Raw genomic sequence first — 12,732 nt, 5'->3', positions numbered from 1 at the left:
GGGTCCTGCAGCTTTCAGGATGTCCACTGTGCCTTTCCCAGTGGTACCCTATGAGGTCACCCTTTTCAGTGAAGTATACTTTGTATTCCTTTTTCTTCCTCCCCCTGATCATAATTTCTAAACATTATTTTCACATTTGCTCCTCAGCATAAATTCTCAGTAAGAACTGGGCTTCATCGGATGGTCCATTTAAAGCTGCTGTAGCCCAGGCATCTTTAAAGCTGTATCTTAATCATAAAAGTCATTAAAATTAGGAATAATCTAATAGAGGAAAAGGGATTTACATAGGGGCAAAGGGAGGTGAAAAAACTGCACCGATAATGAGAAAATGGACTGTCCAGGCTACAGTGTGGTGCACATTCAAGCAAAGTGATGCTATTAAAATTACGCACCATCAGCCCCCAAATTGGGCCACAGAACCGATTCACTTACAAAAACAGATCCAAAATGTTACTAAACCATATTGTGTGATAGTCACAGTTAAAGTTGTCAAATCAGCTTGCTGGCTCCAATTAAACTAATCATATGGTGGATTTCATGTACAGTTATGCCATAGGAAGAAGAAATCCATAGGAAATAAAACTGAGTAAATGACATTTTACTTGGAAGCTTGATATTCAGAATTCTAAATTTCTATACCCTGTTTCCATGGAAAGGCAAGCAGGTATGGAAGAAATTTGTACTAAATTTATACTAAATTTGTACTAAATTCATTTAGTTTTTAAATGACTTCCAAAATATTTGATAGGATTAATGTGGTATAATTTAGCTTATTACACTCTGAGAAATTATTTGTAATTTTCTACAGTAAGAATTGATATTTAAAATGATTCAATTTAATGATTGGCTTTTTTTTTTTTTAAACACAGCTTGGGGGATTCGGGAATCCTATTTCTTTGGTAATTAATTTTGCATAGTTTATGGTAAGGTAACCATGTAGTTAATTGAAAAACACACTAACCGTAGCACCTCGTTCCTTAATTGTTTTTGATCTAAAGCAGTGAAAATGTATACAGTTGGTTCTAGAAGCAAATGTAGAAAGCAGTGGAACCTGCTCATAGGCTGTGTTCCCTTTGGTCACTATTTCTCTGAGTCTTTTTTCCCTTATCTGTATAATGCTCTACATTTTGTTCACAAGATAGTTGTGAGAGCAACATGAGATAAGGTATGTGAAAGCTCATCACAAACATCAGTGCCAAACACCACAAAGGTAGTGGTGTCCTGTGTTCGTTTACCACTTCTCATCAACTTCAGACTGAGCCCTGGCTATGTACTTGCTGTGTGAACCTGGCTGTGGGACTCTGGGCACTTGGGAGCAGGTCATGGTGGTGCTGCCGGCAGTTTTCTCTCTAGCCTCAGGTCCCCCGGCAGCAGGAAGCTACTGCCCCCAGGTGATCTCCAGGGGCCTTCCAGAGACAAATAGTCCATGCAGCACCCATATAATCTGTGGTCCTTATCTTAGAAACTTCTAGGAGTACAGACATTTCTGTCCTGCTACAAAGTCCGATTGTAAAGTGGAGCCAGGATAGAAGTGATCTTGGTTGGGCTTGTCAAGCAGCATCCCCACTCAAGGCAGTAGGACTGGACAAACTGTTGGTAAGCAAGGCTTTCTTCCAGCCGGGAAGCTTCGGACCTCCGCCGGTCCATATTCCCTCTAGCTTCTGGTATCTGCTGCCATCTGCTGGTCACTTCCTTAAAAGCAGCTAAAACCTGGGGCATTGCTAGCGCTGCCCTGTGTCTGTCCTCAGCGGGATGCAGGGTGACCAGGGCAAGTGCGGAGTCGCTCATAGGCATCTGCCAAAGGGTGCTTCCACCGGGGACAAGACCCGATGTGCTGCGGGCTCTCATGGGGGAGATGCTTACTCATCTCAGCATCTACCTCTGCTTTGACAGTTGCGAGGCGCACCACTGGCCAAGGTCCTTAACAGTTCTGTCTGCCTCTGGGCTGTGTTCACTCCTCCAGCTCTCCGAGTCTTCCTCGTCGTGCTCCTCTATCCATTCCATGGACACCACTTCCTCAGGGATGTCGTCCTTAATCAACCCCCTCTCCTCCCCTCCGTCCTGCAACAACAACCCCAAAATCCACAAGCGCTCCGTCTCTGTGACATCCATTACCTCGACAATGCTGCCTCCCGTTTACAACCAACAGAACGAAGACACCTGCATAATCCGCATCAGTGTAGAGGACAACAACGGCAACATGTACAAGAGCATCGTGGTAAGGCCCTCGGACCGGCCCCTGAGTGTGTCCAGTGTTGGCACACACGCACATTTGCCCAGAACAAACATGCGCCCAAACCTCCCTGGGTGTGTACGCCAGTCGTGTGTTATATAAAAATCCACCATCAAAAAAAAAAAAAAATCCACCATCAGTGCCTGTAAAATAGAATTTTTACATCTTAAAAATTGCTAAGACTTACTCATCTAGATCCTTGTCACTTTTTTTCAAAACCGTCAGTTTGGATGACTGTGTAAATGTAAGAATGCATGCCTTCTGGGAAATCTTCCCTGTGGGATTACGTGTCTGGATTTATAACGAATTCCCAAGCATTCTCAGCAGCGTCTTCCCATGATGGCAAGTTTTTCTCCCTTAGTCATTTGGAATCAAACTGAGTAAGGTGAATGATCGAACTGGAAATGCAGTTTGAGCCCACGAGGAATTATATTTAAAAATTTAATTAGCCTGACCCTTTTGCCCTTCTTGTGAAAACTATATTTCTGACATGATCCCAAAAGTGTTTTGAATTAACGGCAGGCTTTTTGGAACGCACACAGAGCGTCTCCTGGTAGTAACTTTGGGTCTGTAATTACAGGAGGAGACTCCTTCGTTTATAGGACATGTCATATGTTAAAGAGCGGCTTCTCGTTTGCAGCGAATCCCACCGCTAACGCTCTATCTTCATCGCTTGCCTTCTGGGGGGCCCACTGAGTGCTTACGGGCTCAGCTCTGATTATGACATAAGTTACATGGGGGCACTGTCTCCTCCCATTCCAAAGAAAAGCTTTCCCAAGTCACTCATCAAATCAACAAAATACTTCTTGAACATTGGTTGTGTTCTGGTCACTGGGCCAGACTTTGTGGACAGGGAGAGGAGTGGGGTGTTTCTGTCTTTGAGGAACTTATAATCAAAAGGGAGATGGTAAGCATTATTTAAAATGTACCAAATTGTCTAGTAGAGGTCAGACCAGATTGTAAAGTTTCTGCGATCCTCATGAAGGGGTTTATGTCCTACAGGCAATAGCGTCTCATTGACAGCTTTTAAGTAGTGATCAGATTGTTCACTGAAAAGGTAGCTGCCACTGGAGAGATGGTGCTGGGGTTGGGGTGTAGATTGGAGGCAAGGAGACAACTTAAGAAGCTGCTATCAGGGATCCCTGGGTGGCTCAGCGGTTCGGTGCCTGCCTTTGGCCCAGGGCATGATCCTGGGGTCCCAGGATCGAGTTCCGTGTCAGGCTCCCAGCATGGAGCCTGTTTCTCCCTCTGCCTATGTCTCTGCCTCTCTCTCTCTCTCTCTCTCTCTCTCTCTCTCTCTTCTCTCTCTCTTTCTCTCTCTCTCTGTCTATCATGAATAAATAAATAATTTTTTTTTAAGAAGCTATCAGTCCACGTAGGAGATGATAAGGGTTTGAATGACAGTCATGTGGCTGGAGACAATATGGATTTTTGAAAGATTTTTATGAGGTAGAATTGTAGAATCAATTAGTTTAGTCATCAACTTTGTGTTACCTCTGTGGTGGATGAGGAAGAGGGAAAACTGAGGGCTGTCCAGGCAGCTTGGTGGTTGGTGGTCCTATCAAGTGAGGTATGAACTGCAGGAGGAGGAGGAAGGTTTTGCTGCAATTGGAAGGACTGACATTGTCTAACAGATGGGCAGAGACCCTGCTGGTGCCAGGCTGGTGCTGGAGACAAATCCAGGAGTTGCGTGGCCCACTGGGTGGACAGGGGAACCCCCCTGGGAAGCCGTGTCATCGGTGTCATTATTGTATGCTCGGTGTGGCTTCTTCACAGGGCTTGTCTTCCGCATGCTGGCCTGTGAGTCCCACCTTGTAACTCTTTGGTGGCTCTGAAATAAAAACTAAGAATTGACGCATGCAACTGTGTGGATGCTTTGAGCTAAAGAAACCAGACAAAAGGTTATATGCCACAGGAGTCTTTTCTCTCAAAAAGAGGCCAACCTAGCCTGTATTAGAGGCTAACCTCAGGGAAGAGCCACAGGGAATTCTTTGCGTTCTGTACTTAAGGTACGTGAAGGGGACACCCCAGCGCCATTCAGCCACCAGCAACGTGTGGCAGCTGAGCGATTAAAATGGAATAGTCCCAATTGAGATGTGCCGTGAGCGTAAAACATACACCAGATTTTGAAGACTTAGCACACAAGAAAGAATTTCTCATCGACAATTTTCATACGGATTGTATGCTGAAAAAATAGTTGGGATGTGTTGGATTAAATAAAATACATCATTAAAACTAGCTTTCCTTTTATTTTTATTTTTATTTTTATTTTTATTTATTTATGATAGTCACAGAGAGAGAGAGAGAGAGAGGCAGAGACACAGGCAGAGGGAGAAGCAGGCTCCATGCACCGGGAGCCTGACGTGGGATTCGATCCCGGGTCTCCAGGATTGTGCCCTGGGCCAAAGGCAGGCGCCAAACCGCTGCGCCACCCAGGGATCCCTAGCTTTCCTTTTAAAAAGAGTTTTTTTTACGATGGCTCCCAGACATTTGAAACTAGAAACGAGGCTCTCGTCCTTTACTGACTGGTGCTGGTTCGGCGTGTCAGCCAAAGGCAGCGTGAATGATCCTAACTGTGATCCTCCACTCCATGCAGTACCTTTGACGGGACAGAGTAACAAGCACCCGAGGAAAGCCCTTGGCCATAGCCCACCTTGCTTGGACACACCTGGGGAAGTTTAAAGAAAATAAGGGGAGCTGGCTTTCTTCTTAGGTAGGTTTAAAGTTGACAGCTTAGCCTGACGTTACTCACCTCAGCCTGCCGTGCATCCTCAGAGTGGGATCCTTTCTCTTCAGCTTTATGCTCCTGGTCCCGTTTGATCCAGCTGTGGGAGCATTCTCTTTAGACTAGCAAAACACAAATCTCTTCCTTCAGGATTTTGTGCGCATCTGCTTCTCCCTTGGAAATGAACACACCGGTTGTTTAGGTGATAGACAAATGAACACGGTCTCGGTTGCGTGCAAGGACCCCACTGGAATGCATGTTGTTTACTGAATCACAAATCCCTGCTGCTGCTCCAGACCAGGGATGGCCCTGCCATCTTCAGGCTCTTTTTTTTTTTGTTTTTTAAGTTTTTATTTATTCATGAAAGACACAGAGAAAGAGAGAGGCAGAGACACAGGCAGAGGGAGAAGCAAAGCAGGCTCCATGCAGGGAGCCCGACGTGGGACTTGATCCCCGGTCTCCAGGGTCACGCCCTGGGGTGAAGGAGGCCCTAAACCGCTGAGCCACCCGGGCTGCCCCATCTTCAGGCTCTTGATGACAGTTTCTTGGAGGACATTTCTCTTCCTCTTCCTCCTCTTCCTCCTTTTCCTTCTCCTCCTCCTCATCTTTCTCCTCCTCCTTCTCCATCTCTCCTTTTACCTTGTGATCAGAACAGCTTTTATTTTTAAGTAACAATAATCTGTGTTTTCTTTTGCATTCTTCCTAATGTGAAGAAATCACGCAAAGGATGGTATGGAAGTCAGCCCTCTTTTCCGCTTGCCCTGAGCACTCTCCAAATAGTTGGCTGGTGTGCTGAGATAGTCAGAATCTGGGGTGAGGAGAACCTTTACTTGCACTTAAAAAGTGTTTGATCTGTTATTTTTAAACACTCAGAGGCTGATTTTTATTGAAGCCTAATTTACATACCACTATGTACACAGGTCTTCGGCATTTAGTTCTATTATATCTGTGTAACTGCCACCCCGAATCTAGATAAAGAACAATTTTCATCCCCCCCAAAATTCCCTTGTGCCCCTTCCAATCATTTCCCCTTTAACCTTAGTGAAGACTGAGATTTGTTATTGTTAGTTTTCTAACACCATAGATTAATTTGGCCTGTTTTTCAAAGAATAGATTCCTCCAGCATGTAATCTTTTGTGTCTGTTTTTCAGTGTTGTTTTTTTTTTTTCCTTAATGTGATGCTTTTGAGATTCATCCACATTATTGCCCAGGTCAGTTCCTAATTTATAGCAGCTGCTACGTTGTGTTCTACCGAGAGTGTTCTATGGTCTCTTTATCCATGCCCCTGCTCTCCCTGTTAAAGGAGATTTTAGGTTGACTCCACTTTGGGGCTATTATGCTGTGAACATTTCTGTAGTAGAAGTCCTTCTGTGGACATAGGTTTTCATTTCTCTTGGCAAATACTTAGGAGTGAGTTCGCTGGACCATAGAGTGGTTTGTGTTTTTGAAATGGTCAGTGTGCAGAACTGTGACCGTTTGCAACCCTCAGTCGTAACCAAGTACTCAACAGGTAAGGATAATTTTGGCCCAGGAGCAAAGTTTTCACCACACCCTCATATTTTTCCCCACAGTGGAACCTCAGCAGATGTGAGTAGATGGACAAGGCACATGTTCTATTTTACTAAGGAAAGCCACTTGACTCTGAGAGAGCAGGTGACAGAGAGTAGGTGGCCCACCTTCATTTGGCTACTGAGGGTGGAGCCAGGACTAGAACCCAGAAATTCTGGCTCCTGGTCCTGTTCTTGTTCCACTTGGGCCATTATTCCCAAGAAGGCACAAAGCAGCAAGAACAAGGAGATCGAGAGAACCCTTTCAGGAAACAGGAAGCGAAATACTTAGAAACTCATCCATTGTCTTTCCAGTTGACGAGCCAAGATAAAACCCCCGCCGTGATCCAGAGGGCAATGCTGAAGCACAACCTGGACTCAGACCCGGCTGAGGAGTACGAGCTGGTACAGGTCATCTCAGAGGACAAAGGTGGGCACGTGTAGCTTCCCGTGGCATGTTACTTTAGGCAGGTTAAGAAGTCAGAAAATGAATATAATGTTTTTGTGGGTCTTTTTTTTTTTATGAAACCAATTAGGAGTTTTTAATTGTGCAAGAGTGGGATTGTGTGGGGACCAGTGTCATCGTGTAGAATGAAGCATCTCAAGCTATCCTCCCCCAACAGCCCTGTGTTTTCTACAGTTTTGCTGAGCACCCTCCTGCCCGTTCTCTGTAAACTGTGTATCAAGCATTCTTCTAGGAAGAGGTCTTACCCTGTGTGTGGAGGGGCATAGGTGGGGCCCAGTGGGTCTTTGATGATGGCCTCACATCTTCTTTACCCAATAACACACGTTTAAGTTGCACGTGAACCTAAAATGTAGCAGTCCTTGTAATAATTTCTCATTTTTTCAATTAGTCATGTGTGAGGGCCTTATAGGATTATCTTTCAGTTTATCATAATTCATGATTGATCTTCATGAATTATGAAGTTAGTAGCAAGAGCTTCTAACTCCAGAATCTGAAGCCTCTTTACTTCATATGTACTGAGTCAAAGAACTGGTGATCGTACTTCAGTATGCCTAAGAACCCATTGTTTTTTTTGTTTTGTTTTGTTTTTGTTTTTGTTTTTTTTTAAGAACCCATTGTTTGTAGAAATTCCGTTTAGGAACATTCTGGGGAAAATACCCTAAATGTATCTATTTGCTACCTTAATTCGGGATTGTATTTGTTGAGAGGAGGAGAGAGGCTGGTAGGTGGCCCCTCTGTATCCTGACATATCATACAAACTCCATCAAAATAAGTCTCTTTCTAAATACAGTTGTTGACTCAGGCCAACCCTGTCTGCTGACAGACCCAACACTAACCAATTCAAGCATGTAGGGCTGTTCACCAACAAGCACCCTATAATGAAAAGAAGATTTATACAAGTTAGGGATATGGGAAGGGAGCAGCTCTTCACACTCCATTTGGCCAACAGATCACCCCTGGGCTGTATCTTGGGCCCAGAGAAGAGTGACTGTCCCTTTTCCTAAAGAAATAATTTCCTAAAAGCTATAGCCTTTAAGGAAATTATTTTTCAGTGAACTCTTGGGAGTTTTCTCATTCGTTCAGCTGGTCCCTTTGTTGTGGGACAAACTCCTGTCAGTTACATCTCTTTTTGTAATTAGAGTTAAAATTCTAAGCCTAAAATGGAGTCTCTTGAGTTTGACCATGTTGCCCAAAAAACAACACTAAGGTGAGGCTGGGTGGGTCTGAAGAACCAGGAGCCCTGAGGTGTAATCTGGGCCCAGCTCTGTTCACCACTTGGGTGGTCTCGGGTGGCTGCTTGACCTCCTCGGGCCTTGGTCCTTAGTGAAAAGGAGGCAATACCCTACTACTTCTTCGTACATCACAGGGCGGTTGTGAGGATGAGAAGAAATAATGTGCCCACAGGTACTTTGGAGGCATGCCTAGTGACATATAGCTGTGAGGGGAGTTATTACTGACCCAGGAATATTTGGGCAGGAGATTGGGAGAACTTTAGTTATTCTTTATGGAACACTTAGGCAAAATGTCAGTCACTGAGAGCCTCATTGCACCAGTCTTGCTTTGGAATTTCAATGTTTGGAGTAAACATAAGCTTCACTGAATCTGCAACCAGAAACCTCCATCTGTGGCCTCCCTTACTCCACTGCCACAAATGTAGACTCGCCCATTTTACCTCTTTTATTCCCTGTTTGGTTTTTTAGATACCCGTTACCCCTGAGTGCTAAATAGTATATACCTTCTTTTAAAGACAAAAACAAATTAAAATAACTCTACTTGATAATTTCATATTACACTTGGAATAGTCCTTGTTCAGAAATTGCAGCTATCTTGACTGGGAATCACTGAAGTAGATACAGTTTATTTTTTTTATTTTATTTTAAGATTTTATTTATTTATTCATGAGAGCCACACAGAGAGAGAGAGAGAGAGAGGCAGAGACACAGGCAGAGGTAGAAGCAGGCTCCATGCAGGAGCCTGATGTGGGACTCGATCCTGGGACTCCAGGATCATGCCCTGAGCCGAAGGCAGATGTTTAACCTCTGAGCCACCCAGAGATCCCTGTAGATACAGTTTAAATTTTAACAGATATACACTATTTTATTTAGATGCTGTTTAGTATTAAACCGATTTGATTTGGGATGACTTCAAAAAATATTTCAATATTCCAGGTAGAGAGTTCTGGAAAAATCTGTAGATTTTCTTTTTTTCCCCCCCACGTCATTGAATTCTTTTAGTAGCTGAGAAAAGCTGCATGCTGGAGTAGAAAATGGACCATGGGAGGAAGATTATAACCCATAACCTGGGTTATGGCCTCAGTTCTACCATTGACTAGCTGCGATCCTAGGAGTGTTGTTTCATGTCTCTTGGTCTTTTTGTTTTCACTGTACTTTCTTCTAGCTAAAATAGTCTGTATTTGAACGTTCAGTTCATAGGCCAAATTTTTAAGATCCTCTTTGCACTTCATTTTTAAAAATTGGGATCATGGAGTTGGGCCAGCCAATTTTGGAGGTGGTAGTCATTGTCTGGTTCACTCACATCCTAGGGACAAAGGGCCATAGTCCCTGCCTTGTGACTGGGCAAGATTTCCCCCTGCCACTGTCAGCACTGGGCTGACCTACACCAGCTGACTGTCTTCTCTCTCCCTTATCTCTTTTAGAACTCGTGATTCCGGACTCAGCCAATGTCTTTTATGCCATGAACAGCCAAGTGAACTTTGACTTCATTTTACGCAAAAAGAACTCCATGGAAGAGCAAGTGAAATTGCGTAGCCGGACCAGCTTAACATTGCCCAGGACAGCTAAACGGGGCTGCTGGAGCAACAGACAGAGCAAAATCACCCTCTGAAGGGAGGGACCAGTGGCCCCTTGCTTGCCAAAGGCAGACTGGGGCTGAGAACAGGCCATGCTGATTGCAACAACCATCCAGTGTTAGAGGATCATTGGCAAAGTCAACAGATATTTATTGAGTACCTCTGGTGTGCAAGGCACTATGATGGGCCTCCTGGGGAAATTGGAGATGAATTTGACATGAAAAGGATGAATGTTTCACGGATTCTCTTTGACCTATTTGAGACTGAAATGCAAATTATCCACTTTTATAAATATATATATATGTACACATATTTGGTACATATGTGTGTGTACGCGTATATACACACACACACACACACACATACATATATATATATAAATATATGAGGGACTTATGGGATATTCTGGACTATGGAAAAATGAATTTGCACAATGGCCTGGAAAGTTGAGGTCACTTTTTACAGGGAAATAGAAAGAACTGCAAACCTAGTCTCATACCTTCCGAATAAATGGAATCAATCCTAGGAATACAGAGTGTCCTTTGTGCCAGTATTATAAGAAGTCCAAACCATTTTTATAAAGGAAGAGAATTACTTCCTCCATCAAGTGCCACCGGAAGAGAAGAGCTGCAGAGGCTAGAACTGCCGTGGCTGAATGAAAGGCCGCTTCGGAAAGGGTTTGGATGAGCCAGTGGCTTTAGACCTCTGCCTGCATCTGCCACTTCCTGCTGTCCCCGGGAGGGCCAGGAGGAGCTTCGGAGGCCCACCTGACCCACTGGGCCAGCCTTCATGACACCTCTGGAGTCAACACAAGCCCATTTTGATTTCTGGCATTGTGTTTCTGCCCCTCCCCCCACCACCCCCGACGGACATATCACAATCATTACTGCACAAGTAGCCATGCTCTTTGGTAACTTATCAGCCGGAAAAGAAAGCACAAAAGAATGGTGACTCATTTGGACTCTTACATGTCTTGGAATGCCACTACTTCATTGCCATTTCTGATCGCCTTCTTTTGCATGTAAAACTGTATGTCTGGAGTCTTTTGCCATCTGGATCGTAGTACCTCTCTGTTATGTGCAATTTGTTCCTCAGGTGTAGAAATTCCTACTGCGATTGACTACATTTGATCCTCTTGAGCCTGTGAAAGATTTCTGAACAGCGATTGCTCTGTCAATAGGCCCTGGGAAGATGTGCCCTGCTGGTGGCAGCACACTAGTTTACTTACTAACCTTGGTAGCATTACTGTGCCTAGTCACGGGGAAAGAAATGGGGCTACGTGTATCATCTAAACCGTTTCTAATGAGGTACATTCCAGATGGAATCAATAACATTTTTTTTTCAGGTCCCCACACTTGATGTCACAGTGTTACTGTTAAGTGAATTTTTGTCTCTAGTAACACCACCAACCCTCTCCCTTCTAGATTTGAGCTGTGCTGGGGTTTGAACTAAAAAGCCATAATGTGGGATATTGACATGTGTAAGAAGCACTTTCAGAATGTCCTTTTTCAGACAAAAATTCTCAAAATACCAGTTTTTATTCCAAAAATAAAAAGAACCAACCCAGATACGAAGCATAGATTGTAACATGAAGCTTTTTTTTTTTTTCTTTTTCCTAATCCTGGTAAAGACAGCTCCCAAAGGTTATGTGAGATTTATGTTATGTAAATAGCCATATGATATCTGCAAGAAACACCAGGGGAAGTTTAGAGATGTGTGGCAGTGGACCAAAGAATGAGCCAGGAAAGGCCTCAAATTTCTTCTAGGTCTTTCTAGGAGATCAGACTGCCGTGGAAGACCAACTGGGTGTCAGCTAGTCGAAAAGCACTTTCTTCCGTTTGCAAGGCTCGTCCGTGCTTCTGTGTTTGGAGGAGAGATGGCCAGGGTGCTAGACATCATGGAGATGGAAGTAAATGTAGCCTCAGCCTGAATTTCTTGGTTTGAAGGTCGCAAAATATAGGACCGTTGGCCTGGTTTAGGGTGTGGCTACAAAGACATACATGTTGTGCCCGTGTGCTCGCCCTATGTATTGTACTGTATATGTAGAGTCTAGATTTATATACTGCAATGTAAAAAATATATATATATATATATTTTCCTTTTTTAAAGACAATGGAAACTCCAAGTAGATAAAACATAGCCTCATTTATTTAATGCCACTTTAAATGTCTTAAATTTGTTTCCTGGTGGACAGCCGGGTAATGCTTTTAGCTGCTCGCATGCTTGTCTTTCTGCATCTCCATCACCTGTTTACCTTTTGGTTAAACTAATAAACTGGTTTGGGACTTGGTTGGCATGTGCTGCCAGACCCAAAGGGATCGTATCTGGAGTATTCCTCAGGTGGGTTCTGGGTTCCAGATATGTCAGTAAGCTTGTTGGAAGCCCGCTCTGACCCTATTGGAGGGAGGAGAGGGGAAGTCAGTGGCAGTTAAGAGGGGATCCTCTCCACTGGTGTCACGAGCATTTGGGGGAGAGGGTATGATATATCAGATATGATGCCTTGACAGATGGCCATTCTTAGGAGTCATGTGGGTGGGGACACTAAAAAAAGGGAAAGAAAAAAAAAAAAAAACACCTGAACTTAGAGTTAGGATCCAGGGTAGTACTTTGCCTCCTTTCCGACAGCCTTTTCCCTAGTCTGTAATGGCTACCATCTGTGCAATTCTTGAAACCATCCACGGTGCTCTGGAAGCCAGGGGGGCCTCTATGAAAGGAAGAAAGAAGGCTTTCCCAAAAAAACAATCAGAACCAGGCACCTTCACTCAATAGATGAACATTATTGTCATTTCATCCTATGTCCGAAAAGTTTCCAGAATTATTGTCCACTGGATTCTTAAATGGCTCCAAGTGGTCAAATTTTCTGGGCCCTCATGGGATTTTGGAGAGAGCCAACTAGGTGTTTTAATAATTGATAATACGGGGGGCCCCTGGTGGCTCAGTGGTTGAGCATCT

The 12,732-nt window shown here is 44.0% G+C and overlaps 1 protein-coding gene across 3 annotated transcripts in view; it reads left to right on the top strand.

Annotated features, from left to right (window-relative positions):
- The window catches only part of RGL1 (ral guanine nucleotide dissociation stimulator like 1), a 256,134-nt gene extending 244,036 nt beyond the window's left edge, over positions 1 to 12,098 (top strand). For all 3 annotated transcript variants that reach the window (XM_055319220.1, XM_055319218.1, XM_055319219.1), the window contains 3 exons: positions 1,964 to 2,218; positions 6,821 to 6,935; positions 9,628 to 12,098. In XM_055319220.1, coding sequence (XP_055175195.1) covers positions 1,964 to 2,218; positions 6,821 to 6,935; positions 9,628 to 9,815 — 558 coding nt within the window. In that variant the 3' untranslated portion in view covers positions 9,816 to 12,098. The remainder of the gene's footprint in view (positions 1 to 1,963; positions 2,219 to 6,820; positions 6,936 to 9,627) is intronic.
- Positions 12,099 to 12,732: the final 634 nt, after the last annotated feature.

This window comes from Nyctereutes procyonoides, unplaced genomic scaffold (assembly GCF_905146905.1).
Source record: "Nyctereutes procyonoides isolate TBG_1078 unplaced genomic scaffold, NYPRO_anot_genome, whole genome shotgun sequence".
Taxonomy (NCBI): Eukaryota; Metazoa; Chordata; class Mammalia; order Carnivora; family Canidae; genus Nyctereutes; species Nyctereutes procyonoides.
This window is presented reverse-complemented; position numbering and strand designations above follow the sequence as displayed.